Source organism: Salmo salar, unplaced genomic scaffold, assembly GCF_905237065.1.
Source record: "Salmo salar unplaced genomic scaffold, Ssal_v3.1, whole genome shotgun sequence".
Classification (NCBI taxonomy): domain Eukaryota; kingdom Metazoa; phylum Chordata; class Actinopteri; order Salmoniformes; family Salmonidae; genus Salmo; species Salmo salar.
The window spans coordinates 86,218-113,067 of NW_025548145.1; the positions used below are offsets into that span (position 1 = coordinate 86,218).

At 48.2% G+C, this 26,850-nt stretch overlaps 1 protein-coding gene across 1 annotated transcript in view; it reads right to left on the reverse strand.

Moving 5' to 3' along the window:
• LOC106581560 (fibronectin type-III domain-containing protein 3A) overlaps positions 1 to 26,845 on the reverse strand; it is a gene marked incomplete at its 5' end in the record, with an annotated part of 70,019 nt that extends 43,174 nt beyond the window's left edge. Inside the window, 5 exons of the mRNA XM_045711964.1 lie at positions 1,292 to 1,410; positions 9,112 to 9,180; positions 11,520 to 11,658; positions 24,228 to 24,314; positions 26,717 to 26,845. Coding sequence (XP_045567920.1) covers positions 1,292 to 1,410; positions 9,112 to 9,180; positions 11,520 to 11,658; positions 24,228 to 24,314; positions 26,717 to 26,845 — 543 coding nt within the window. The remainder of the gene's footprint in view (positions 1 to 1,291; positions 1,411 to 9,111; positions 9,181 to 11,519; positions 11,659 to 24,227; positions 24,315 to 26,716) is intronic.
• Between the last annotated feature and the right edge of the window lie 5 nt (positions 26,846 to 26,850).

A 26,850-nucleotide genomic window follows, 5' to 3' on the forward strand; every position in this document is an offset into this window, starting at 1 on the left:
GGAATACCACTCCTAGAGCCATTCATCACATCGTGACTGGAATACCACTCCTAGAGCCATTCATCACATCACTACTGGAATACTACTCCTAGAGCCATTCATCACATCACTACTGGAATACCACTCCTAGAGCCATTCATCACATCACTACTGGAATACCACTCCTAGAGCCATTCATCACATCGTGACTGGAATACTACTCCTAGAGCCATTCATCACATCACTACTGGAATACTACTCCTAGAGCCATTCATCACATCACTACTGGAATACTGGAATACTACTCCTAGAACCATTCATCACATCGTGACTGGAATACTACTCCTAGAGCCATTCATCACATCACGACTGGAATACTACTCCTAGAGCCATTCATCACATCGTGACTGGAATACCACTCCTATTGCCATTCATCACATCGTGACTGGAATACCACTCCTAGAGCCATTCATCACATCATGACTGGAATACTACTCCGAGAGCCATTCATCACATCGAGACTGGAATACTACTCCTAGAGCCATTCATCACATCACTACTGGAATACTACTCCTAGAGCCATTCATCACATCGTGACTGGAATACTACTCCTTGAGCCATTCATCACATCACTACTGGAATACTACTCCTAGAGCCATTCATCACATCACTACTGGAATACTACTCCTAGAGCCATTCATCACATCACTAGTGGAATACTACTCCTAGAGCCATTCATCACATCACTAGTGGAATACTACTCCTAGAGCCATTCATCACATCACTAGTGGAATACTACTCCTAGAGCCATTCATCACATCGCTAGTGGAATACTACTCCTAGAGCCATTCATCACATCGCGACTGGAATACTACTCCTAGAGCCATTCATCACATCGCGACTGGAATACTACTCCTAGAGCCATTCATCACATCGCTAGTGGAATACTACTCCTAGAGCCATTCATCACATCGCGACTGGAATACTACTCCTAGAGCCATCATTATGAAGCAGAGGAACTGATGACACACAGCTGAGAGAGAGACATGGAAATAGAACGGTAGAGAGAGAGAGAGAGAGATGGAAATAGAAAGATATACATAAAGAGCCATGCAAATAGAAAGCTCTAGAAATGGAGCTGTTCGTTATATCATGAGTGACAAAGATATAACGGTGAGAAACATCGCGGACAGGGAGAAAGACAAGACTGGTCTAAAGCTCTCATGGCTACGCGGACTGTGTGTATTGTTCGCTCCAGTACATGCAGAGGTGTGTGTGTGTGTGTGTGTGTGGTGCAGTAAGGGTGACTCACTGGGCTTTGCCCCCCCTCACTCATGCAGTAAACTCTGGTCTGGTAGGAGTGGCCTGGCTTCAGCCCCTCACACACATGTTCCATGGCTGGACCACTGTACGCCAGCTCCCATGACACGCCTAGAGGGGGACAGACACACAGACACACAGACAGACACACAGACACACAGACACACACACACACAGACAGACAGACAGACAGACAGACAGACAGACAGACAGAGAGAGAGAGAGAGACATGAACACACACTACTAAGCTGTCTTGTTCTTGGTTATGTTAAATACAGAGCTTTCAGGAAGTAGTCATGCAGTAGCCGTTGAATTAATCCTAATTTGATTGTGTTACAGCCTGAATTCAAAATGGATTAAATATGTTTCTTTTCTTCTCACTCATCTAGACACAATACCGTATAAGGACAAAGTGAAAAAATGGTTTTAGAAATGTTTGTAAAATGCATTGGAAATGAAATCCAGAAATATCTCATTTACATAAGTACTCAAACCCCAGAGTCAATACATGTTAGAATCCTCATTGCCAGTGATTACAGCTGTGAGTCATTCTGGGTAAATGTCTAAGAGCTTTCCACATTTGGATTGTACAATATTTGTCCATTATTCTTTTATAAATTCTTCAAGATCTGTTAAATTGGTTGTTGATCATTGCTAGACAGCCATTTTGAAGTCTTGCCATAGATTTTCAAGTAGATTTAAGTCAAAAATGTAACTCGGCCACTCAGGAACATTCATTGTCTTCTTTGTAAGAAACTCCAGTGTAGATTTGGCCTTGTGTTTTAGGTTATTGTCCTGATGGAAGGTGAATTCATCTCCCAGTGTCTGGTGGAAAGCAGACTGAACCAGGTTTTCCTCTAGGATTTTGTCTGTGCTTAGCTCCATTCCATTTATTTTGTATCCTGAAAAACTCCACAGTCCTTAACGACTACAAGCATACCCCATAACACGATGCAGCTACCATCCTGCTTGAAAATATGAAGAGTAGTACACTGTGTTGTGTTTGTCCCAAACAGGCTTCCTTCTTTTCACTCTGTCATTTAGGTTAGTATTGTGGAGTAACTACAATGTTGTTGATCCATCCTCAGTTTTCTCCCATCACAGCCATTAAACTCTAACTGTTTTAAAGTGACCGTTGGCCCCATGGTGAAATCCCTGAGCGGTTTCCTTCCTCTCCGGCAACTGAGTTAGGAAGGACCCCTGTATCTTTGTAGTGACTGGGTGTATTGATACACCATCCAAAGTGTAATTAATAACTTCACCATGCTCAAAGGGATATTCAATATCTGCTTTTTTTATTTTTACCCATCTACCAACAAGTGCCCTTCTTTGCGAGGCATTGGGAAACCTCCCTGGTCTTTGTGGTTGAATCTGTGTTTAAAGTTCACTGCTCGACTGAGGGACCTCACAGATAATTATATGTGTGGGGGTACAGAGATGAGGTAGTCATTCAAAAATCATGTTAAACACTATTATTGAATACAGAGTCCAAACAATTTATTATGTGACTTGTTAAGCACATGTTTACTCCTGGACTTATTTAGGCTTGACCTAACAAAGGAGTTGAATACTTATTGACTGAAGACATTTCAGCTTTTCATTAATACATTTGTAACTATTTCTAAAGACGTAATTTCACTTTTACATTATGTGGTATTGTGTGTAGGCCAGGGACACAAAATCTCAATATAATCAATTTTACATTCAGGCTGTAAGACAACAAAATGTGGAAAAAGTCAATGGGTGTGAATACTTTCTGAAGGGACTGTATCTTGAAAACTACTGTGGGTTGATAAAAAGCACTATACAAATAGAAAGGATTACTGTTCTCAAGGAACTTTCTCTGGCGTTAAGGCTGGGTAACAGGAAAGCTCTCTCTGGGGTTAAGGCTGGGTAACAGGAAAGCTCTCTCTGGCGTTAAGGCTGGGTAAGAGGAAAGCTCTCTCTGGGGTTAAGGCTGGGTAACAGGAAAGCTCTCTCTGGGGTTAAGGCTGGGTAACAGGAAAGCTCTCTCTGGCGTTAAGGCTGGGTAACAGGAAAGCTCTCTCTGGCGTTAAGGCTGGGTAAAAGGAAAGCTCTCTCTGGCGTTAAGGCTGGGTAACAGGAAAGCTCTCTCTGGGGTTAAGGCTGGGTAACAGGAAAGCTCTCTCTGGCGTTAAGGCTGGGTAACAGGAAAGCTCTCTCTGGCGTTAAGGCTGGGTAACAGGAAAGCTCTCTCTGGCGTTAAGGCTGGGTAACAGGAAAGCTCTCTCTGGGGTTAAGGCTGGGTAACAGGAAAGCTCTCTCTGGGGTTAAGGCTGGGTAACAGGAAAGCTCTCTCTGGGGTTAAGGCTGGGTAACAGGAAAGCTCTCTCTGGGGTTAAGGCTGGGTAACAGGAAAGCTCTCTCTGGCGTTAAGGCTGGGTAACAGGAAAGCTCTCTCTGGGGTTAAGGCTGGGTAACAGGAAAGCTCTCTCTGGGGTTAAGGCTGGGTAACAGGAAAGCTCTCTCTGGGGTTAAGGCTGGGTAACAGGAAAGCTCTCTCTGGGGTTAAGGCTGGGTAACAGGAAAGCTCTCTCTGGGGTTAAGGCTGGGTAACAGGAAAGCTCTCTCTGGCGTTAAGGCTGGGTAACAGGAAAGCTCTCTCTGGGGTTAAGGCTGGGTAACAGGAAAGCTCTCTCTGGGGTTAAGGCTGGGTAACAGGAAAGCTCTCTCTGGGGTTAAGGCTGGGTAACAGGAAAGCTCTCTCTGGGGTTAAGGCTGGGTAACAGGAAAGCTCTCTCTGGGGTTAAGGCTGGGTAACAGGAAAGCTCTCTCTGGGGTTAAGGCTGGGTAACAGGAAAGCTCTCTCTGGGGTTAAGGCTGGGTAACAGGAAAGCTCTCTCTGGGGTTAAGGCTGGGTAACAGGAAAGCTCTCTCTGGGGTTAAGGCTGGGTAACAGGAAAGCTCTCTCTGGGGTTAAGGCTGGGTAACAGGAAAGCTCTCTCTGGCGTTAAGGCTGGGTAACAGGAAAGCTCTCTCTGGGGTTAAGGCTGGGTAACAGGAAAGCTCTCTCTGGCGTTAAGGCTGGGTAACAGGAAAGCTCTCTCTGGCGTTAAGGCTGGGTAACAGGAAAGCTCTCTCTGGCGTTAAGGCTGGGTAACAGGAAAGCTCTCTCTGGGGTTAAGGCTGGGTAACAGGAAAGCTCTCTCTGGCGTTAAGGCTGGGTAACAGGAAAGCTCTCTCTGGCGTTAAGGCTGGGTAACAGGAAAGCTCTCTCTGGGGTTAAGGCTGGGTAACAGGAAAGCTCTCTCTGGGGTTAAGGCTGGGTAACAGGAAAGCTCTCTCTGGCGTTAAGGCTGGGTAACAGGAAAGCTCTCTCTGGGGTTAAGGCTGGGTAAGAGGAAAGCTCTCTCTGGGGTTAAGGCTGGGTAAAAGGAAAGCTCCTCTGGCGTTAAGGCTGGGTAACAGGAAAGCTCTCTCTGGCGTTAAGGCTGGGTAACAGGAAAGCTCTCTCTGGGGTTAAGGCTGGGTAACAGGAAAGCTCTCTCTGGGGTTAAGGCTGGGTAACAGGAAAGCTCTCTCTGGCGTTAAGGCTGGGTAACAGGAAAGCTCTCTCTGGCGTTAAGGCTGGGTAAAAGGAAAGCTCTCTCTGGCGTTAAGGCTGGGTAACAGGAAAGCTCTCTCTGGCGTTAAGGCTGGGTAAAAGGAAAGCTCTCTCTGGCGTTAAGGCTGGGTAACAGGAAAGCTCTCTCTGGCGTTAAGGCTGGGTAACAGGAAAGCTCTCTCTGGGGTTAAGGCTGGGTAACAGGAAAGCTCTCTCTGGGGTTAAGGCTGGGTAACAGGAAAGCTCTCTCTGGCGTTAAGGCTGGGTAACAGGAAAGCTCTCTCTGGCGTTAAGGCTGGGTAAAAGGAAAGCTCTCTCTGGCGTTAAGGCTGGGTAACAGGAAAGCTCTCTCTGGCGTTAAGGCTGGGTAAAAGGAAAGCTCTCTCTGGGGTTAAGGCTGGGTAAAAGGAAAGCTCTCTCTGGCGTTAAGGCTGGGTAAAAGGAAAGCTCTCTCTGGCGTTAAGGCTGGGTAACAGGAAAGCTCTCTCTGGGGTTAAGGCTGGGTAACAGGAAAGCTCTCTCTGGGGTTAAGGCTGGGTAAAAGGAAAGCTCTCTCTGGGGTTAAGGCTGGGTAACAGGAAAGCTCTCTCTGGGGTTAAGGCTGGGTAACAGGAAAGCTCTCTCTGGGGTTAAGGCTGGGTAACAGGAAAGCTCTCTCTGGGGTTAAGGCTGGGTAAAAGGAAAGCTCTCTCTGGCGTTAAGGCTGGGTAAGAGGAAAGCTCTCTCTGGGGTTAAGGCTGGGTAACAGGAAAGCCTCTCTGGCGTTAAGGCTGGGTAAGAGGAAAGCTCTCTCTGGGGTTAAGGCTGGGTAACAGGAAAGCTCTCTCTGGGGTTAAGGCTGGGTAACAGGAAAGCTCTCTCTGGGGTTAAGGCTGGGTAACAGGAAAGCTCTCTCTGGGGTTAAGGCTGGGTAACAGGAAAGCTCTCTCTGGGGTTAAGGCTGGGTAACAGGAAAGCTCTCTCTGGGGTTAAGGCTGGGTAACAGGAAAGCTCTCTCTGGGGTTAAGGCTGGGTAACAGGAAAGCTCTCTCTGGGGTTAAGGCTGGGTAACAGGAAAGCTCTCTCTGGGGTTAAGGCTGGGTAACAGGAAAGCTCTCTCTGGCGTTAAGGCTGGGTAACAGGAAAGCTCTCTCTGGGGTTAAGGCTGGGTAACAGGAAAGCTCTCTCTGGGGTTAAGGCTGGGTAACAGGAAAGCTCTCTCTGGCGTTAAGGCTGGGTAACAGGAAAGCTCTCTCTGGGGTTAAGGCTGGGTAACAGGAAAGCTCTTCTGGCGTTAAGGCTGGGTAACAGGAAAGCTCTCTCTGGCGTTAAGGCTGGGTAACAGGAAAGCTCTCTCTGGCGTTAAGGCTGGGTAACAGGAAAGCTCTCTCTGGGGTTAAGGCTGGGTAACAGGAAAGCTCTCTCTGGCGTTAAGGCTGGGTAACAGGAAAGCTCTCTCTGGCGTTAAGGCTGGGTAACAGGAAAGCTCTCTCTGGCGTTAAGGCTGGGTAACAGGAAAGCTCTCTCTGGCGTTAAGGCTGGGTAACAGGAAAGCTCTTGATGTTTTAAAAAAAAAAATTGTATCTTTATTTAACGAGGCAATTCAGTTAAGAACAAATTCTTATTTACAATGACGGCCTACCGGGGAACAGTGGGTTAACTGCCTTGTTCAGGGGCAGAACGACGGGGATTCGATCTAGCAACCTTTTGGTTACTAGTCCAACGCTCAAACCACTAGGCTACCTGCTGGTTACTAGTCCAACGCTCTAACCACTAGACTACCTGCCTGCTCTAACCACTAGGCTACCTGCCTCTAACCACTAGGCTACCTGCCGCCCCTCCACTCTAACCACCAGGCTACCTGCTGTAACCACTAGGCTACCTGCTCTAACCACTAGGCTACCTGCTCTAACCACTAGGCTACCTGCTCTAACCACTAGGGTACCTGCCACCCCTCCACTCTAACCACTAGGCTACCTGCCGTCCCTCCACTCTAACCACTAGGCTACCTGCCACCCCTCCACTCTAACCACTAGGCTACCTGCCGTCCCTCCACTCTAACCACTAGGCTACCTGCCACCCCTCCACTCTAACCACTAGGCTACCTGCCGTCCCTCCACTCTAACCACTAGGCTACCTGCCGTCCCTCCACTCTAACCACTAGGCTACCTGCCGTCCCTCCACTCTAACCACTAGGCTACCTGCCGTCCCTCCACTCTAACCACTAGGCTACCTGCCGCCCCTCCACTCTAACCACCAGGCTACCTGCTGTAACCACTAGGCTACCTGCTCTAACCACTAGGTTACCTGCCTCCTCTAACCACTAGGTTACCTGCCTCCTCTAACCACTAGGCTACCTGCTCTAACCACTAGGCTACCTGCCGTCCCTCCACTCAAACCACTAGGCTACCTGCCGTCCACCACTAGGCTACCTGCCGTCCCTCCACTCTAACCACTAGGCTACCTGCCGTCCCTCCACTCTAACCACTAGGCTACCTGCCGCCCTCCACTCTAACCACTAGGCTACCTGCCGCCCCTCCATTCTAACCACTAGGCTACCTGCCGCCCCCTCCACTCTAACCACTAGGCTACCTGCCGCCCTCCATTCTAACCACTAGGCTACCTGCCGCCCTCCACTCTAACCACTAGGCTACCTGCCGCCCCTCCATTCTAACCACTAGGCTACCTGCCGCCCCTCCACTCTAACCACTAGGCTACCTGCCGCCCCTCCACTCTAACCACTAGGCTACCTGCCGCCCTCCATTCTAACCACTAGGCTACCTGCCGCCCCTCCACTCTAACCACTAGGCTACCTGCCGTCCCTCCACTCTAACCACTAGGCTACCTGCCGTCCCTCCACTCTAACCACTAGGCTACCTGCCGTCCCTCCACTCTAACCACTAGGCTACATGCCGCCCCTCCACTCTAACCACCAGGCTACCTGCTGCAACCACTAGGCTACCTGCTCTAACCACTAGGTTACCTGCCTCCTCTAACCACTAGGTTACCTGCCTCCTCTAACCACTAGGCTACCTGCTCTAACCACTAGGCTACCTGCCGTCCCTCCACTCAAACCACTAGGCTACCTGCCGTCCACCACTAGGCTACCTGCCGTCCCTCCACTCTAACCACTAGGCTACCTGCCGTCCCTCCACTCTAACCACTAGGCTACCTGCCGCCCCTCCACTCTAACCACTAGGCTACCTGCCGCCCCTCCATTCTAACCACTAGGCTACCTGCCGCCTCCACTCTAACCACTAGGCTACCTGCCGCCCCTCCATTCTAACCACTAGGCTACCTGCCGCCTCCACTCTAACCACTAGGCTACCTGCCGCCCTCCATTCTAACCACTAGGCTACCTGCCGCCCCTCCACTCTAACCACTAGGCTACCTGCCGCCCTCCACTCTAACCACTAGGCTACCTGCCGCCCCTCCATTCTAACCACTAGGCTACCTGCCGCCCCTCCACTCTAACCACTAGGCTACCTGCCGTCCCTCCACTCTAACCACTAGGCTACCTGCCGTCCCTCCACTCTAACCACTAGGCTACCTGCCGTCCCTCCACTCTAACCACTAGGCTACCTGCCGCCCCTCCACTCTAACCACCAGGCTACCTGCTGTAACCACTAGGCTACCTGCTCTAACCACTAGGTTACCTGCCTCCTCTAACCACTAGGTTACCTGCCTCCTCTAACCACTAGGCTACCTGCTCTAACCACTAGGCTACCTGCCGTCCCTCCACTCAAACCACTAGGCTACCTGCCGTCCACCACTAGGCTACCTGCCGTCCCTCCACTCTAACCACTAGGCTACCTGCCGTCCCTCCACTCTAACCACTAGGCTACCTGCCGCCCCTCCACTCTAACCACTAGGCTACCTGCCGCCCCTCCATTCTAACCACTAGGCTACCTGCCGCCCCTCCACTCTAACCACTAGGCTACCTGCCGCCTCCATTCTAACCACTAGGCTACCTGCCGCCCCTCCACTCTAACCACTAGGCTACCTGCCGCCCTCCATTCTAACCACTAGGCTACCTGCCGCCCCTCCACTCTAACCACTAGGCTACCTGCCGCCCCTCCACTCTAACCACTAGGCTACCTGCTCTAACCACTAGGCTACCTGCCGCCCCTCCATTCTAACCACTAGGCTACCTGCCGCCCCTCCACTCTAACCACTAGGCTACCTGCTGTAACCACTAGGCTACCTGCCTCCTCAATGTAAAAAGGGATTTATAAAATAAATGTGATTGATTTGCAGTTGAGACTTACCGCTTAGTCCCTCAGATATCTCCACCACGTATTTGGTCACTTCTGCCCCTCCATCATCTTTCGGAGGTTCTAGAGAGAGAATAAAACACGATTCTTTAGGAGGTTCTAGAGAGAGAATACAACTAGATTCTTTAGGAGGTTCTAGAGAGAATATAACTAGATTGTTTAGGAGGTTATAGAGAGAGAATACAACTAGATTGTTTAGGAGGTTCTAGAGAGAGAATACAACTAGATTCTTTAGGAGGTTCTAGAGAGAGAATACAACTAGATTCTTTAGGAGGTTCTAGAGAGAGAATAAAACAATATTCTTTAGGAGGTTCTAGAGAGAATACAACTATTACTTCTTGTTCTGGATCAATGTCTCTGTAGCTCTGTTAAAGAGTCATGAGCCAGCTAGCAATATTTATAGACAATATGTGCATCCCAAATGACACCACAATATTCCCTATATAATACACTACCTCTGACCAGGCCAGCACTCTTGATCACACCAAGGGTGGCCAGTAGTCTTGATCACACCAAGGGTGGCCAGTAGTCTTGATCACACCAAGGGTGGCCAGTAGTCTTGATCACACCAAGGGTGGCCAGTAGTCTTGATCACAACAAGGGTGGCCAGTAGTCTTGATCACACCAAGGGTGGCCAGTAGTCTTGATCACACCAAGGGTGGCCAGTAGTCTTGATCACACCAAGGGTGGCCAGTACTCTTGATCACACCAAGGGTGGCCAGTAGTCTTGATCACACCAAGGGTGGCCAGTAGTCTTGATCACACCAAGGGTGGCCAGCAGTCTTGATCACACCAAGGGTGGCCAGTAGTCTTGATCACACCAAGGGTGGCCAGCAGTCTTGATCACACCAAGGGTGGCCAGTACTCTTGATCACAACAAGGGTGGCCAGTAGTCTTGATCACACCAAGGGTGGCCAGTAGTCTTGATCACACCAAGGGTGGCCAGTAGTCTTGATCACACCAAGGGTGGCCAGCAGTCTTGATCACACCAAGGGTGGCCAGTACTCTTGATCACACCAAGGGTGGCCAGTACTCTTGATCACACCAAGGGTGGCCAGTAGTCTTGATCACACCAAGGGTGGCCAGCAGTCTTGATCACACCAAGGGTGGCCAGTACTCTTGATCACACCAAGGGTGGCCAGTAGTCTTGATCACACCAAGGGTGGTCAGTGGGCTTGATCACACCAAGGGTGGCCAGTACTCTTGATCACACCAAGGGTGGCCAGTAGTCTTGATCAAACCAAGGGTGGTCAGTGGGCTTGATCACACCAAGGGTGGCCAGCAGTCTTGATCACACCAAGGGTGGCCAGTACTCTTGATCACACCAAGGGTGGCCAGTACTCTTGATCACACCAAGGGTGGCCAGTAGTCTTGATCACACCAAGGGTGGCCAGTAGTCTTGATCACACCAAGGGTGGCCAGCAGTCTTGATCACACCAAGGGTGGCCAGTACTCTTGATCACACCAAGGGTGGCCAGTGGGCTTGATCACACCAAGGGTGGCCAGTACTCTTGATCACACCAAGGGTGGCCAGTACTCTTGATCACACCAAGGGTGGCCAGTAGTCTTGATCACACCAAGGGTGGCCAGTAGTCTTGATCACACCAAGGGTGGCCAGCAGTCTTGATCACACCAAGGGTGGCCAGTACTCTTGATCATACCAAGGGTGGCCAGTACTCTTGATCACACCAAGGGTGGCCAGTAGTCTTGATCACACCAAGGGTGGCCAGCAGTCTTGATCACACCAAGGGTGGCCAGTACTCTTGATCACACCAAGGGTGGCCAGTAGTCTTGATCACACCAAGGGTGGTCAGTGGGCTTGATCACACCAAGGGTGGCCAGTACTCTTGATCACACCAAGGGTGGCCAGTAGTCTTGATCAAACCAAGGGTGGTCAGTGGGCTTGATCACACCAAGGGTGGCCAGCAGTCTTGATCACACCAAGGGTGGCCAGTACTCTTGATCACACCAAGGGTGGCCAGTACTCTTGATCACACCAAGGGTGGCCAGTAGTCTTGATCACACCAAGGGTGGCCAGTAGTCTTGATCACACCAAGGGTGGCCAGTAGTCTTGATCACACCAAGGGTGGCCAGTACTCTTGATCACACCAAGGGTGGCCAGTGGGCTTGATCACACCAAGGGTGGCCAGTACTCTTGATCACACCAAGGGTGGCCAGTACTCTTGATCACACCAAGGGTGGCCAGTAGTCTTGATCACACCAAGGGTGGCCAGTACTCTTGATCACACCAAGGGTGGTCAGTGTTATCAACAGACATGAAAACAAACAAAGCTCTGGTAGCACAGATGTATCGGTGAGAGGGATTTTGATCGGTATCACCATTGTGAGCAGATCATATTTCTTTGTGTGTGTTTGAGATGATGATGATTGCGTCTACTCACCCCATGCCAGTCTGAAGGAGTTGGGCAGCACCCTGCCTCTGATGACGGGTCTACATGGTCCTCCTGGTCTGTCTGGACAGGTAGTGAACTCTGCCACCTGACTGGGGTTACTCTTCCCCTCAGTGTTGTAGGCCGCCACCTGCAGGACGGGAGGAGATACTGCAGCAGTCAGGAATCACAATTATAGAAAAGGAAAAACTATATATATATATATATATATATATATATATAAATAAATAACACATTCCTCATCCAGGCCTTCATTGAAAGTATTTCTAGGGTCAGAAAAATACGTATTTCTATTGTCACAATATCACTCATCAAGAGACACTCAGGAATCTCATCTATTTGTCCAGCAGCCAAATTCCAACTCTCGCCTGCGCTCACTTGACTGTGTTTTGTTGATTGGCCTGTACAGAGCTAGGGGGGAAAAAGCACTCCAGTTCTCTGCCCCTTTCGCTTGGAACTGAAATTACAGGAGGTCGTCACTTTAAATGAGTATATAGCAAGGGAAAACACAATGATGGAAAATTAAGTGGCGGGGGGGGGGGGCTGTCAAAATATTGACCCCTAGTTGCACCACACTTTCCCCAAACCATCTTGCTGCTCAATGTGTAAATGTTCAAATCAAACCAAACTTATGTCACATGCCCCAAATACAAATCGTGAAATGCTTACTTACAAGCACTTAACCACAACAGTTAAGAAAATATTTACTAAACAAACTAAAGTAAAAAAATTAACATAGGGACTATGGTGGTCTGCTTGAAACGTATTACAGACTTCGTCAGGGAAAGGTTGAAAACGTAATTGAAGACATTTGCCAATTGGTCCGTGTATGCTCTGAGTACAGGTCCTGGTAATCCGTCTGGCCCTGTGGCCTGGTGAATGTTGACCTGTTTAAAGGTCTTACTCACATTGGCTACGCAGAGCGTTATCACACAGTTGTCCGGAACAGCTGGTGCTCTCATGCATGCTTCAGTGTTGCTTTCCTCGGAGTGAGCACAAAAGGCATTTAACCCGTCTAGTAGGCTCGCGTCACTAGGCAGCTCGCGGCTGGGTTATTGACAGCACCAGCTGTTATTGACAAACACACCACCCCTAGTCTTCCCGGAGGTAGCTGTTCTGTCGATGCACGGAAAACCCAGCCAACTGTATATTATTCATGTCGTCGTTCAGCCACGACTCAGTTAAAAATAAGATATTGCTGTATTTAATGTCCCGTTGGTAGGATAGTCTCGAACAGAGCTCATCCAGTTTATTATCCAGGGATTGCACAATGGCCAATAGGATGGATGGTAAAGGCGGGTTACCCACAAGCCGATGAATTGTCACAAGGCACCCGTATCTTCGTCTCCTCTTCACCACATGAGACATATAGATTTGCATTAGTATATGCATCATGTCCCAATGCAAAGTTAAAACTCACTTTCTATATTTTTTGCGAGTTATTACATAAAACCGATCAGCATTCCGTAGTCATGTCAGAAAATGTTTTCCAAGGGTGTAATATAATATGGAGAACACGGCAAGCCAGCCTTGTATGTAAACCTCAACAGAAATAACTTCAAATGCATCACTTAATTAAACCAAATTGTTTGCACTCATGACTACTGGCTTCAACTTAATTTTCAGACAACTTAAAAGCAAATACTTTATTTATTGTTACGAATCAACTTTCAAGGTTGCTAGCCAATTAGCCTGCTAACTTTAAATTAACACTGCGTGAGTCAGCCAGTTGCTATCAACACCTAGCTTACAGCTACATTAAAGTAAAACACCGTTTTGGAAATGCATAATGCCATCTAACCAGTTATCAAAGAATGTTAGCTACACTGAACAAAAATAAATGCAACAACTTTAAAGATTTTACTGAGTTACAGTTCATATAAGGAAATCAGTCAATTGAAAAACATTCATTAGGCCCTAATCTATAGATTTCATATGACTGGGAATACAGATATGCATATGTTGGACACAGATAAATAAAAATTAAAAAACAGGTAGGGGCGTGGATCAGAAAACCAGTCAATATCTGGTGATACCACCTTTTGCCTCATGAAGCATGATATTTCCACCGCATAAAGTTGATCATTGCTGTTGATTGTGGCCTGTGGAATGTTGTCCCGCTGCTCTACAATGGATGTGTGAAGTTGCTGGATATTGGCGGGAACTGGAACAGACTGTCGTTTACACCAATCCAGAGCATCCCAAACATGCTCAGTGGGTGACATGTCTGATGAGTATGCAGGCCATGGAAGAACAGGGACATTTTCAGCATCCAGGAATTGTGTACAGATCCTTACGTCATGGGGGCCGTGCATTATCATGCTGAAACATGAGGTGATGGAGGCGGACAAATGGCACGACAATGGGCCTAAGGAGCTTGTCAAGGTATCTCTGTGCATTCAATTTGCCATCAATAAATACAATTGTGTTCGTTGTCCGTAGCTTATGCCGGGCCCATACCATAACCCCACCGCCAGCCACCATGGGGCACTCAGTTCACAATGCTTAAGTCAGTTACGACGACAAACCGCAGTCAAGTCAAGAACCTGGTGAGGACGACGAGCACGCAGATGAGCTTCCCTGAGACAGTTTCTGATGGTTTGTGCAGAAATTCTTCGGTTATGCAAACCTACAGTTTCATCAGCTGTCCAGGTGGCTGGTCTCAAAAGTCCTGGTTACACGTGATCTTCGGTTGTGAGACAAGCTGGACGTAGTGCGAACGGCCCAGTACATCACCAGGGCCAAGCTTCCTGCCACCCAGGACCTATATACTAGGCGGTGTCAGAGGAAGGCCCTAAAAATACCAGAGCGCCAAGTCTAGGTCCAAGAGGCTTCTAAACAGCTTCTAACCCCAAGCCATAAGATTCCAGAACATCTAATCAAATGGCTACCCAGACTATTTGCATTACCCCCCCCCCCCCTTTCTACACTGCTGCTACTCTGTTATCTATGCATAGTCACTTTAATAACTCTACCTATGTGTACATATTACCTTGACTAACCAGTGCCCCCGCACATTCACTCTATACCGGTGCCCCTGTATATAACCCCGCTATTGTTATTTAATACTGCTCTTTAATTATTTGTTATTCTTATCGCTTACTTTTTGAAGGTATTTTCTTAAAACTGCATTGTTGGTTAAGGGTTTGTAAGTAAGCTTTTACTGAAAGGTCTACACCTGTTCTATTCAGGCCATGTGACAAATACAATTTCATTTGAGAAGGGGGGGGGGGGCAGAGAGCAAGTAGCAAGTACAGATAAACCACTTCAAATCTTTTTGGCTCTATAACGAAGAACAAACAGCTAAAACATATACATGATCAACTACAAATCTTAGAATCAACTATTAAAGACTAGCAAAACCCACTGGATTATCCAATTACATTGAATGAACCATAGGATAAAATACAAACCCTCCAACCCAAAAAGGGTGTGGGGTGTTAATGGTATCCTCAATGAAATGATAAAACATACAGACCATAAATTCAAATTGGCTATTCTTAAACTCCAACATTACCCGCAGCTCTGACATCTTCCCCAATATTTGGAACCAAGGCCTGATCACCCCAATCCACTACCGGCTAAACGGCCACTTCCCGCCACTTTGCAACACTAAAGATGTGACCGCTACCTCCACCTAGCGACGCAAAAGACCTGGTCGCAACCGCCACCTAGCAACGGTAAAGATCTGGTTGCTACCTCCACCTAGCGACGCTAAAGATCTGGTTGCTACCACCACCTAGCGACGCTAAAGATATGGTTGCTACCGCCACCTAGCAACGCTAAAGATATGGTTGCTACCGCCACCTAGCGACGCTAAAGATATGGTTGCTACCACTACCTAGCAACGCTAAAGATATGGTCGCAACTGCCACCTAGCAACGCTAAAGAGCTGGTCACTACCGCCACCTAGCGTCGTTAAAGTGTTGGTGGTATCCTAAATGAAATGATAATACAGACCACAAATTCCAATTGGCTATTCTTAAACTCCAACATTACCTGCAGCTCTGACATCTTCCCCAAATATTTTGAACCAAGGCCTGATCACCCCAATCCACAAAAGTGGAGACAAATTTGACTCCAACAATTACGATGACATCTGCATCAACAGCAATGTTGGAAAAATCCAGCAGTATTAAAAGCAGACTCCAACATTTCCTCAGTGAAAACAATGTCCTGAGCAAATTTGCTACCTACCAAAATACCGTACGACAGACCACGTATACACCCTGCACACCCTTACTGACAAACAAAACAAAACATCTTCTCATGCTTTGTTGATAAAACATTTTTTTTTAAACTTCACCCAATTTGGCATGAAGGTCTGCTATACAAATGGATGAAAAGCGGTGTTGGGGGGGGAAACGGATAAGACATGATAAAATAAATGTACACAAACAACAAATGTTTGGTTAAAATGGGCAATAAACACACATATTTCTTTCCCCATGGCCGTGGGGAGAGACAGGGATGCAGTTTGAGCCCGACTCTCTTCAACATATACACAGAGTATACCAAACATGAGGAATACTTTCCTAATATTGAATTGTGATTTAACAGGTGACATCAATAAAGGATCATACCTTCCACCTGGGTTCACCTGGAAAGAGCAGGTGTTCTATATGTTTTGTATACTCAGTGTATATCAATGAATTGGCAGCACACGGCCTCACCCTATTGGACTCAGAAATCAAACGTCTACTGTTTGCAGATGATCTGGTGCTTCAGTCGCCAACCAAGGAGTTTCTACAGCAGCACCTAGATCTTCTACACAGATTATGCACAGTAGCCAGGACAACAGTAGCCAGGACAACAGTAGCCAGGACAACAGTAGCCAGGACAACAAATACAAATTATATCTAGACACCGTTGCCCTTGAATACACAAATAATTATATCTACCTCAGCCTAAACATTAACACCACTGGTAACTTCCACAAGGCTGTGAACGATCTGAGAGACAAGGCAAGAAGGGCATTCAATGCCATCAACAACAAAAAAAACATTAAACTCGACATTCCTATTAGGATCTGTCTAAAAATAAAAATACTTGAATCAGTTATAGAACCCATTGTCCTCCACGGTTGTGAGGTCTGGGGGTCCACTCACCAACCAACAAAATGGAACAAACAACCCAATTGAGACCGCATGCAGAATTCTGCTAAAATATACTTTATATAGAATACAAAAACCCAAACAGTGCATGCATAGCAGAATTAACACTATAACCGCTAGTTATCTACATCCAGAAAAGAGCTGTTCAATTCTACAAGCACCTACAAAGAAGCATTTCTCACACACTCCACCATAAGAGATTAACCTAGAGAAGAGAGCCCTCAGCCAGCTGGTCCTGGGGCTCTGTTCACAAACAGACCCCGCAGAGCCCCAGGAAAGCAACACAATTAGACCCAACCAAATCATGAGAAAGCAAAAGATAACTATTTGACAGAGGAAAGAACCAATAAAAAAAAAAACAGTGCAAATTTCAATGCTATCTGGCCCTAAACAGAGAGAACACGGTGGCAGAATACCTGACCACTGTGACTGAACCAAAATGAAGAAAATCCTTTGTACAGACTCCGTGAGCATAGCCCATGCTATTGAAAAAAGGCCACCATAGCTTGTCTTCTCTCGAGAGCCAGGTCTGCCTATGCGCACACTGCGTACAAAATGAGGTGGAAACTGAGCTGCACTTCCTAACTTCCTGCCAAATGTATGACCATATTAGACGGATATTTCCCACAGATCACAAAAGACCAAAGAATTTCTAAACAAATCAAACATTATTTTGCACATTGTCGTCACTGTGATTTTGTGTAATAATATTTACTGTTAAATTCAAATCGTTTTTTTTGTGATGTTGTTTCGTGTCTTCTCACTTTTGTTTATTTCAATTGAATCGGGGAAACGTAAACAAGTTTCCCGTGCCAATGAAGCCCTTTGAACTGAACGGACGGAGAGAGAAAGAGAGAGAGCGTAGGGGAGCAGAGAGACAGAGGGAGGGAAAAGTGTGCTGAAAAGTGATTCGATTCAGCCTGTATTCGACCGTGATGATTTTAACTGGATTTACATCAACCCCCGTTTGCATCGTGAGAAAACATTTGCTCAGCTACCAAAAATGGGCTGCTTGACGCCTTCCAATCCGAGTTCACAATAAAGACCAATTTACCATTTCCCACAATGCTTACCTAATTAGCCACTGATTGGTCTACCGATGTGTGGGATTGTGGAACAGGTCCTGTTACCCTGAGAGTCAGCATCTGTCCCAAATAGAACCATTTTCCTTAAATAGTACACTACTTTAGACCAAGGCCCATAGGGCTCTGATCAATAGTAATGCACTATATAGGGAATAGGGTGCCATTTGGGAAACATTGCAGTGGGAGGGGAGACTAGCCTAATATCATTAGATCCCTGCAGTCATATGAGTCATAGAGCACTGTGTGCCAATCACCCTCCTCTCCTCGTCCTCCCCGAGACAGGAAAACACTGATCCCTGGTCTAATTAACCCTGAAGATCAAACAGCAGTGATCAGACACACAACGGGGCTCTACTTCTCTCCCTCTCTCCCTGGTTCCTCTCTCCCTCTCTCTTTGGTTCCTCTCTCCCTCTCTCCCACTCTCCCTGGTTCCTCTCTCCCTCTCTCTTTGGTTCCTCTCTCCCTCTCTCCCACTCTCCCTGGTTCCTCTCTCCCTCTCTCTTTGGTTCCTCTCTCCCACTCTCCCACTCTCTTTGGTTCCTCTCTCCCTCTCTCTTTGGTTCCTCTCTCCCTCTCTCTTTGGTTCCTCTCTCCCACTCTCTTTGGTTCCTCTCTCCCACTCTCTTTGGTTCCTCTCTCCCACTCTTTTTGGTTCCTCTCTCCCTCTCTCCCTCTCTCCCTGGTTCCTCTCTCCCTCTCTCTTTGGTTCCTCTCTCCCTCTCTCCCACTCTCTTTGGTTCCTCTCTCCCTCTCTCCCACTCTCTTTGGTTCCTCTCTCCCTCTCTCTTTGGTTCCTCTCTCCCTCTCTCTTTGGTTCCTCTCTCCCTCTCTCCCACTCTCTTTGGTTCCTCTCTCCCTCTCTCCCTCTCTCTTTGGTTCCTCTCTCCCTCTCTCCCACTCTCTTTGGTTCCTCTCTCCCTCTCTCCCTCTCTCTTTGGTTCCTCTCTCCCTCTCTCCCTCTCTCTTTGGTTCCTCTCTCCCTCTCTCCCACTCTCTTTGGTTCCTCTCTCCCTCTCTCTTTGGTTCCTCTCTCCCTCTCTCCCTCTCTCTTTGGTTCCTCTCTCCCTCTCTCCCACTCTCCCTGGTTCCTCTCTCCCTCTCTCTTTGGTTCCTCTCTCCCTCTCTCCCACTCTCTTTGGTTCCTCTCTCCCTCTCTCCCACTCTCCCTGGTTCCTCTCTCCGACTCTCTTTGGTTCCTCTCTCCCACTCTCTTTGGTTCCTCTCTCCCACTCTCTTTGGTTCCTCTCTCCCTCTCTCTTTGGTTCCTCTCTCCCTCTCTCCCACTCTCTTTGGTTCCTCTCTCCCACTCTCTCTGGTTCCTCTCTCCCACTCTCCCTGGTTCCTCTCTCCCACTCTCCCTGGTTCCTCTCTCCCACTCTCCCTGGTTCCTCTCTCCCACTCTCCCTGGTTCCTCTCTCCCACTCTCTTTGGTTCCTCTCTCCCACTCTCTTTGGTTCCTCTCTCCCACTCTCCCTGGTTCCTCTCTCCCACTCTCCCTGGTTCCTCTCTCCCACTCTCTCTGGTCCCTCTCTCCCACTCTCTTTGGTTCCTCTCTCCCTCTCTCTTTGGTTCCTCTCTCCCTCTCTCCCACTCTCTTTGGTTCCTCTCTCCCTCTCTCCCTCTCTCTTTGGTTCCTCTCTCCCTCTCTCCCTCTCTCTTTGGTTCCTCTCTCCCTCTCTCCCACTCTCTTTGGTTCCTCTCTCCCTCTCTCCCTCTCTCTTTGGTTCCTCTCTCCCTCTCTCCCTCTCTCTTTGGTTCCTCTCTCCCTCTCTCCCACTCTCTTTGGTTCCTCTCTCCCTCTCTCCCTCTCTCTTTGGTTCCTCTCTCCCTCTCTCCCTCTCTCTTTGGTTCCTCTCTCCCTCTCTCCCACTCTCCCTGGTTCCTCTCCCTCTCTCTTTGGTTCCTCTCTCCCTCTCTCCCACTCTCTTTGGTTCCTCTCTCCCTCTCTCCCACTCTCCCTGGTTCCTCTCTCCGACTCTCTTTGGTTCCTCTCTCCCACTCTCTTTGGTTCCTCTCTCCCACTCTCTTTGGTTCCTCTCTCCCTCTCTCTTTGGTTCCTCTCTCCCTCTCTCCCTCTCTCTTTGGTTCCTCTCTCCCTCTCTCCCTCTCTCTTTGTTTCCTCTCTCCCTCTCTCCCACTCTCCCTGGTTCCTCTCTCCCTCTCTCTTTGGTTCCTCTCTCCCTCTCTCCCACTCTCTTTGGTTCCTCTCTCCCTCTCTCCCACTCTCCCTGGTTCCTCTCTCCGACTCTCTTTGGTTCCTCTCTCCCACTCTCCCTGGTTCCTCTCTCCCTCTCTCTTTGGTTCCTCTCTCCCTCTCTCCCACTCTCTTTGGTTCCTCTCTCCCACTCTCTTTGGTTCCTCTCTCCCACTCTCCCTGGTTCCTCTCTCCCACTCTCTTTGGTTCCTCTCTCCCACTCTCCCTGGTTCCTCTCTCCCACTCTCCCTGGTTCCTCTCTCCCACTCTCCCTGGTTCCTCTCTCCCACTCTCCCCTGGTTCCTCTCTCCCACTCTCCCTGGTTCCTCTCTCCCACTCTCCCTGGTTCCTCTCTCCCACTCTCCCTGGTTCCTCTCTCCCACTCTCCCTGGTTCCTCTCTCCCACTCTCCCTGGTTCCTCTCTCCCACTCTCCCTGGTTCCTCTCTCCCACTCTCCCTGGTTCCTCTCTCCCACTCTCCCTGGTTCCTCTCTCCCACTCTCTTTGGTTCCTCTCTCCCACTCTCCCTGGTTCCTCTCTCCCACTCTCCCTGGTTCCTCTCTCCCACTCTCCCTGGTTCCTCTCTCCCACTCTCCCTGGTTCCTCTCTCCCACTCTCCCTGGTTCCTCTCTCCCACTCTCTTTGGTTCCTCTCTCCCTCTCTCCCACTCTCTTTGGTTCCTCTCTCCCTCTCTCCCTCTCTCTTTGGTTCCTCTCTCCCACTCTCTTTCGACATCTCCCTGGTTCCTCTCTCCCACTCTCCCTGGTTCCTCTCTCCCACTCTCCCTGGTTCCTCTCTCCCACTCTCCCTGGTTCCTCTCTCCCACTCTCCCTGGTTCCTCTCTCCCTCTCTCCCTCTCTCTTTGGTTCCTCTCTCCCACTCTCTTTCGACATCTCCCTGGTTCCTCTCTCCCACTCTCCCTGGTTCCTCTCTCCCACTCTCCCTGGTTCCTCTCTCCCACTCTCTTTGGTTCCTCTCTCCCACTCTCTTTGGTTCCTCTCTCTTTGGTTCCTCTCTCCCACTCTCTTTGGTTCCTCTCTCCCACTCTCCCTGGTTCCTCTCTCCCACTCTCCCTGGTTCCTCTCTCCCACTCTCTTTGGTTCCTCTCTCCCACTCTCCCTGGTTCCTCTCTCCCACTCTCTTTGGTTCCTCTCTCCCACTCTCTTTGGTTCCTCTCTCCCACTCTCCCTGGTTCCTCTCTCCCACTCTCCCTGGTTCCTCTCTCCCACTCTCCCTGGTTCCTCTCTCCCACTCTCCCTGGTTCCTCTCTCCCACTCTCCCTGGTTCCTCTCTCCCACTCTCCCTGGTTCCTCTCTCCCACTCTCCCTGGTTCCTCTCTCCCACTCTCTCTGGTTCCTCTCTCCCACTCTCCCTGGTTCCTCTCTCCCACTCTCCCCATCTCTTTCAACATCTCTTTGGTTCCTCTCTCTGTCTCGGCGTCTTTCCCCCCGTTTCTCTCCGTCTCTCTCCTCTTACCCTCAATCACTCACTTCTGTCTTTCTATCTCGCGCTCAGTATGACTCCATAGATTGTATTACTAGACTGTATTAGTTGTTTGACTATTACTGTATCAGCTGTATGACTCTATAGACTGTATCAGCTGTATGACTCTATAGACTGTATCAGCTGTATGACTCTATAGACTGTATCAGCTGTATGACTCTATAGACTGTATCAGCTGTATGACTCTATAGACTGTATCAGCTGTATCAGCTGTATGACTCTATAGACTATCAGATGTATCAGCTGTATGACTCTATAGACTGTATCAGCTGTATGACTCTATAGACTGTATCAGCTGTATGACTCTATAGACTGTATCAGCTGTATCAGCTGTATGACTCTATAGACTGTATCAGCTGTATGACTCTATAGACTGTATCAGCTGTATGACGCTATGGACTGTATCAGCTGTATGACTCTATAGACTGTATCAGCTGTATGACTCTATAGACTGTATCAGCTGTATGACTCTATAGACTGTATCAGCTGTATGACTCTATAGACTGTATCAGCTGTATGACTCTATAGACTGTATCAGCTGTATGACTCTATAGACTGTCAGCTGTATGACTCTATAGACTGTATCAGCTGTATCAGCTGTATGAGTCTATAGACTGTGTCAGCCGTATCAGCTGTATGACTCTATAGACTGTGTCAGCTGTATGACTCTATAGACTGTATCGGCTGTGTCAGCTGTATGACTCTATAGACTGCGTCAGCTGTATGACTCTATAGACTGCGTCAGCTGTATGACTCTATAGACTGCGTCAGCTGTATGACTCTATAGACTGCGTCAGCTGTATGACTCTATAGACTGCGTCAGCTGTATGACTCTATAGACTGCGTCAGCTGTATGACTCTATAGACTGCGTCAGCTGTATGACTCTATAGACTATCAGCTGTATGACTCTATAGACTGTATCAGCTGTATGACTCTATAGACTGTCAGCTGTATGACTCTATAGACTGTGTCAGCCGTATCAGCTGTATGACTCTATAGACTGTATCGACTCTATAGGCTGCGTCAGCTGTATGACTGTATAGGCTGCGTCAGCTGTATGACTGTATAGGCTGCGTCAGCTGTATGACTCTATAGGCTGCGTCAGCTGTATGACTCTATAGACTGCGTCAGCTGTATGACTCTATAGACTGCGTCAGCTGTATGACTCTATAGACTGCGTCAGCTGTATGACTCTATAGACTGCGTCAGCTGTATGACTCTATAGACTGCGTCAGCTGTATGACTCTATAGACTGCGTCAGCTGTATGACTCTATAGACTGCGTCAGCTGTATGACTCTATAGACTGCGTCAGCTGTATGACTCTATAGACTGCGTCAGCTGTATGACTCTATAGACTGCGTCAGCTGTATGACTCTATAGACTGCGTCAGCTGTATGACTCTATAGACTGCGTCAGCTGTATGACTCTATAGACTGCGTCAGCTGTATGACTCTATAGACTGCGTCAGCTGTATGACTCTATAGACTGCGTCAGCTGTATGACTCTATAGACTGCGTCAGCTGTATGACTCTATAGACTGCGTCAGCTGTATGACTCTATAGACTGCGTCAGCTGTATGACTCTATAGACTGCGTCAGCTGTATGACTCTATAGACTGCGTCAGCTGTATGACTATAGACTGCGTCAGCTGTATGACTATAGACTGCGTCAGCTGTATGACTCTATAGACTGCGTCAGCTGTATGACTCTATAGACTGCGTCAGCTGTATGACTCTATAGACTGCGTCAGCTGTATGACTCTATAGACTGCGTCAGCTGTATGACTCTATAGACTGCGTCAGCTGTATGACTCTACAGACTGCGTCAGCTGTATGACTCTATAGACTGCGTCAGCTGTATGACTCTATAGACCGCGTCAGCTGTATGACTCTATAGACTGCGTCAGCTGTATGACTCTATAGACTGCGTCAGCTGTATGACTCTATAGACTGCGTCAGCTGTATGACTCTGATAGACTGCGTCAGCTGTATGACTCTATAGACTGCGTCAGCTGTATGACTCTATAGACTGCGTCAGCTGTATGACTCTATAGACTGCGTCAGCTGTATGACTCTATAGACTGCGTCAGCTGTATGACTCTATAGACTGCGTCAGCTGTATGACTCTATAGACTGCGTCAGCTGTATGACTCTATAGACTGCGTCAGCTGTATGACTCTATAGACTGCGTCAGCTGTATGACTCTATAGACTGCGTCAGCTGTATGACTATAGACTGCGTCAGCTGTATGACTCTATAGACTGCGTCAGCTGTATGACTCTATAGACTGCGTCAGCTGTATGACTCTATAGACTGCATCAGCTGTATGACTCTATAGACTGCATCAGCTGTATGACTCTATAGACTGCATCAGCTGTATGACTCTATAGACTGTATCGGCTGTATGACTCTATAGACTATCGGCTGTATGACTCTATAGACTGTATCAGCTGTATGACTCTATAGACTGCATCAGCTGTATGACTCTATAGACTGTATCGGCTGTATGACTCTATAGACTGCATCAGCTGTATGACTCTATAGACTGTATCGGCTGTATGACTCTATAGACTGCATCAGCTGTATGACTCTATAGACTGCATCAGCTGTATGACTCTATAGACTGTATCGGCTGTATGACTCTATAGACTGCATCAGCTGTATGACTCTATAGACTGCATCAGCTGTATGACTCTATAGACTGTATCGGCTGTATGACTCTATAGACTGCATCAGCTGTATGACTCTATAGACTGTATCGGCTGTATGACTCTATAGACTGACTGGCCCCAGAGTGACTTACCCTGAACTTGTACTTGGTGCTCCTGTGCAGGTTCTTGACAGTGCAGGACAGCTCATCGCCATCATAGCTGGGTTGGAAGCCATAACCCTGGGGAGACAGAGGACACAGAGGGGGAGACAGAGGGGAGACAGAGGACACAGAGGGGGAGACAGAGGGGAGACAGAGGACACAGAGGGGGAGACAGGGGACACAGAGGGGGAGACAGAGGGGAGACAGAGGACACAGAGGGGGAGACAGAGGGGAGACAGAGGACACAGAGGGGGAGACAGAGGACACAGAGGGGGAGACAGGGGACACAGAGGGGGAGACAGAGGACACAGAGGGGAGACAGAGGACACAGAGGGGGAGACAGAGGACACAGAGGGGGAGACAGAGGACACAGAGGGGAGACAGGGGACACAGAGGGGAGACAAAGACTAGCTGAGCACAAAGCAAGTCCATCTTAAAATACAAACACTGTCTGATACACACAGACACTTTTAGAGGAGAGAAACATTTAAAGGGACAAGAATAGAATTCAAGCCATGTCTCTTTATGGCAGAACAATTTCACGGTTTAGGGAAATGTTAGCTAGTGTCATATGACTGACCCGTACCTCGTCCTCATCAGTATGTAATGTCATATGACTGACTGACCCGTACCTCGTCCTCATCAGTATGTAATGTCATATGACTTACTGAGCCGTACCTCGTCCTCATCAGTATGTAATGTCATATGACTGACTGACCCGTACCTCGTCCTCATCAGTATGTAATGTCATATGACTGACCCGTACCTCTTCCTCATCAGTATGTAATGTCATATGACTGACCCGTACCTCGTCCTCATCAGTATGTAATGTCATATGACTGACTGACCCGTACCTCTTCCTCATCAGTATGTAATGTCAGATGACTGACCCGTACCTCGTCCTCATCAGTATGTAATGTCATATGACTGACTGACCCGTACCTCGTCCTCATCAGTATGTAATGTCATATGACTGACCAATACCTCGTCCTCATCAGTATGTAATGTCATATGACTGACTGACTGACCCGTACCTCGTCCTCATCAGTATGTAATGTCATATGACTGACTGACCCGTACCTCGTCCTCATCAGTATGTAATGTCATATGACTGACTGACCCGTACCTCGTCCTCATCAGTATGTAATGTCATATGACTGACTGACCCGTACCTCGTCCTCATCAGTATGCAATGTCATATGACTGACCCGTACCTCTTCCTCATCAGTATGTAATGTCATATGACTGACTGACCCGTACCTCGTCCTCATCAGTATGTAATGTCATATGACTGACTGACCCGTACCTCTTCCTCATCAGTATGTAATGTCATATGACTGACCCGTACCTCGTCCTCATCAGTATGTAATGTCATATGACTGACCCGTACCTCGTCCTCATCAGTATGTAATGTCATATGACTGACCCGTACCTCGTCCTCATCAGTATGTAATGTCATATGACTGACCCGTACCTCGTCCTCATCAGTATGTAATGTCATATGACTGACCCGTACCTCTTCCTCATCAGTATGTAATGTCATATGACTGACCCGTACCTCGTCCTCATCAGTATGTAATGTCATATGACTGACCCGTACCTCTTCCTCATCAGTATGTAATGTCATATGACTGACTGACCCGTACCTCTTCCTCATCAGTATGTAATGTCATATGACTGACCCGTACCTCTTCCTCATCAGTATGTAATGTCATATGACTGAGCCGTACCTCGTCCTCATCAGTATGTAATGTCATATGACTGACCCGTACCTCGTCCTCATCAGTATGTAATGTCATATGACTGACTGACCCGTACCTCGTCCTCATCAGTATGTAATGTCATATGACTGACCCGTACCTCGTCCTCATCAGTATGTAATGTCATATGACTGACTGACCCGTACCTCGTCCTCATCAGTATGTAATGTCATATGACTGAGCCGTACCTCGTCCTCATCAGTATGTAATGTCATATGACTGACTGACCCGTACCTCGTCCTCATCAGTATGTAATGTCATATGACTGACCCGTACCTCGTCCTCATCAGTATGTAATGTCATATGACTGACTGACCCGTACCTCGTCCTCATCAGTATGTAATGTCATATGACTGACTGACCCGTACCTCTTCCTCATCAGTATGTAATGTCATATGACTGACTGACCCGTACCTCTTCCTCATCAGTATGTAATGTCATATGACTGACTGACCCGTACCTCGTCCTCATCAGTATGTAATGTCATATGACTGACTGACCCGTACCTCGTCCTCATCAGTATGTAATGTCATATGACTGACTGACCCGTACCTCGTCCTCATCAGTATGTAATGTCATATGACTGACCCGTACCTCTTCCTCATCAGTATGTAATGTCATATGACTGAGCCGTACCTCTTCCTCATCAGTATGTAATGTCATATGACTGAGCCGTACCTCTTCCTCATCAGTATGTAATGTCATATGACTGAGCCGTACCTCGTCCTCGTCCATCTCCAGGCTGTAGAAGATGTCGTCCTCCTTGGGGGAAGTGGAGGGTCTCTGCCAGGTCAGACACAACCAGGTGACCCCTGCCTTCACCAGCTCTGGAGGGAGGGGTGGGGACGGTACGC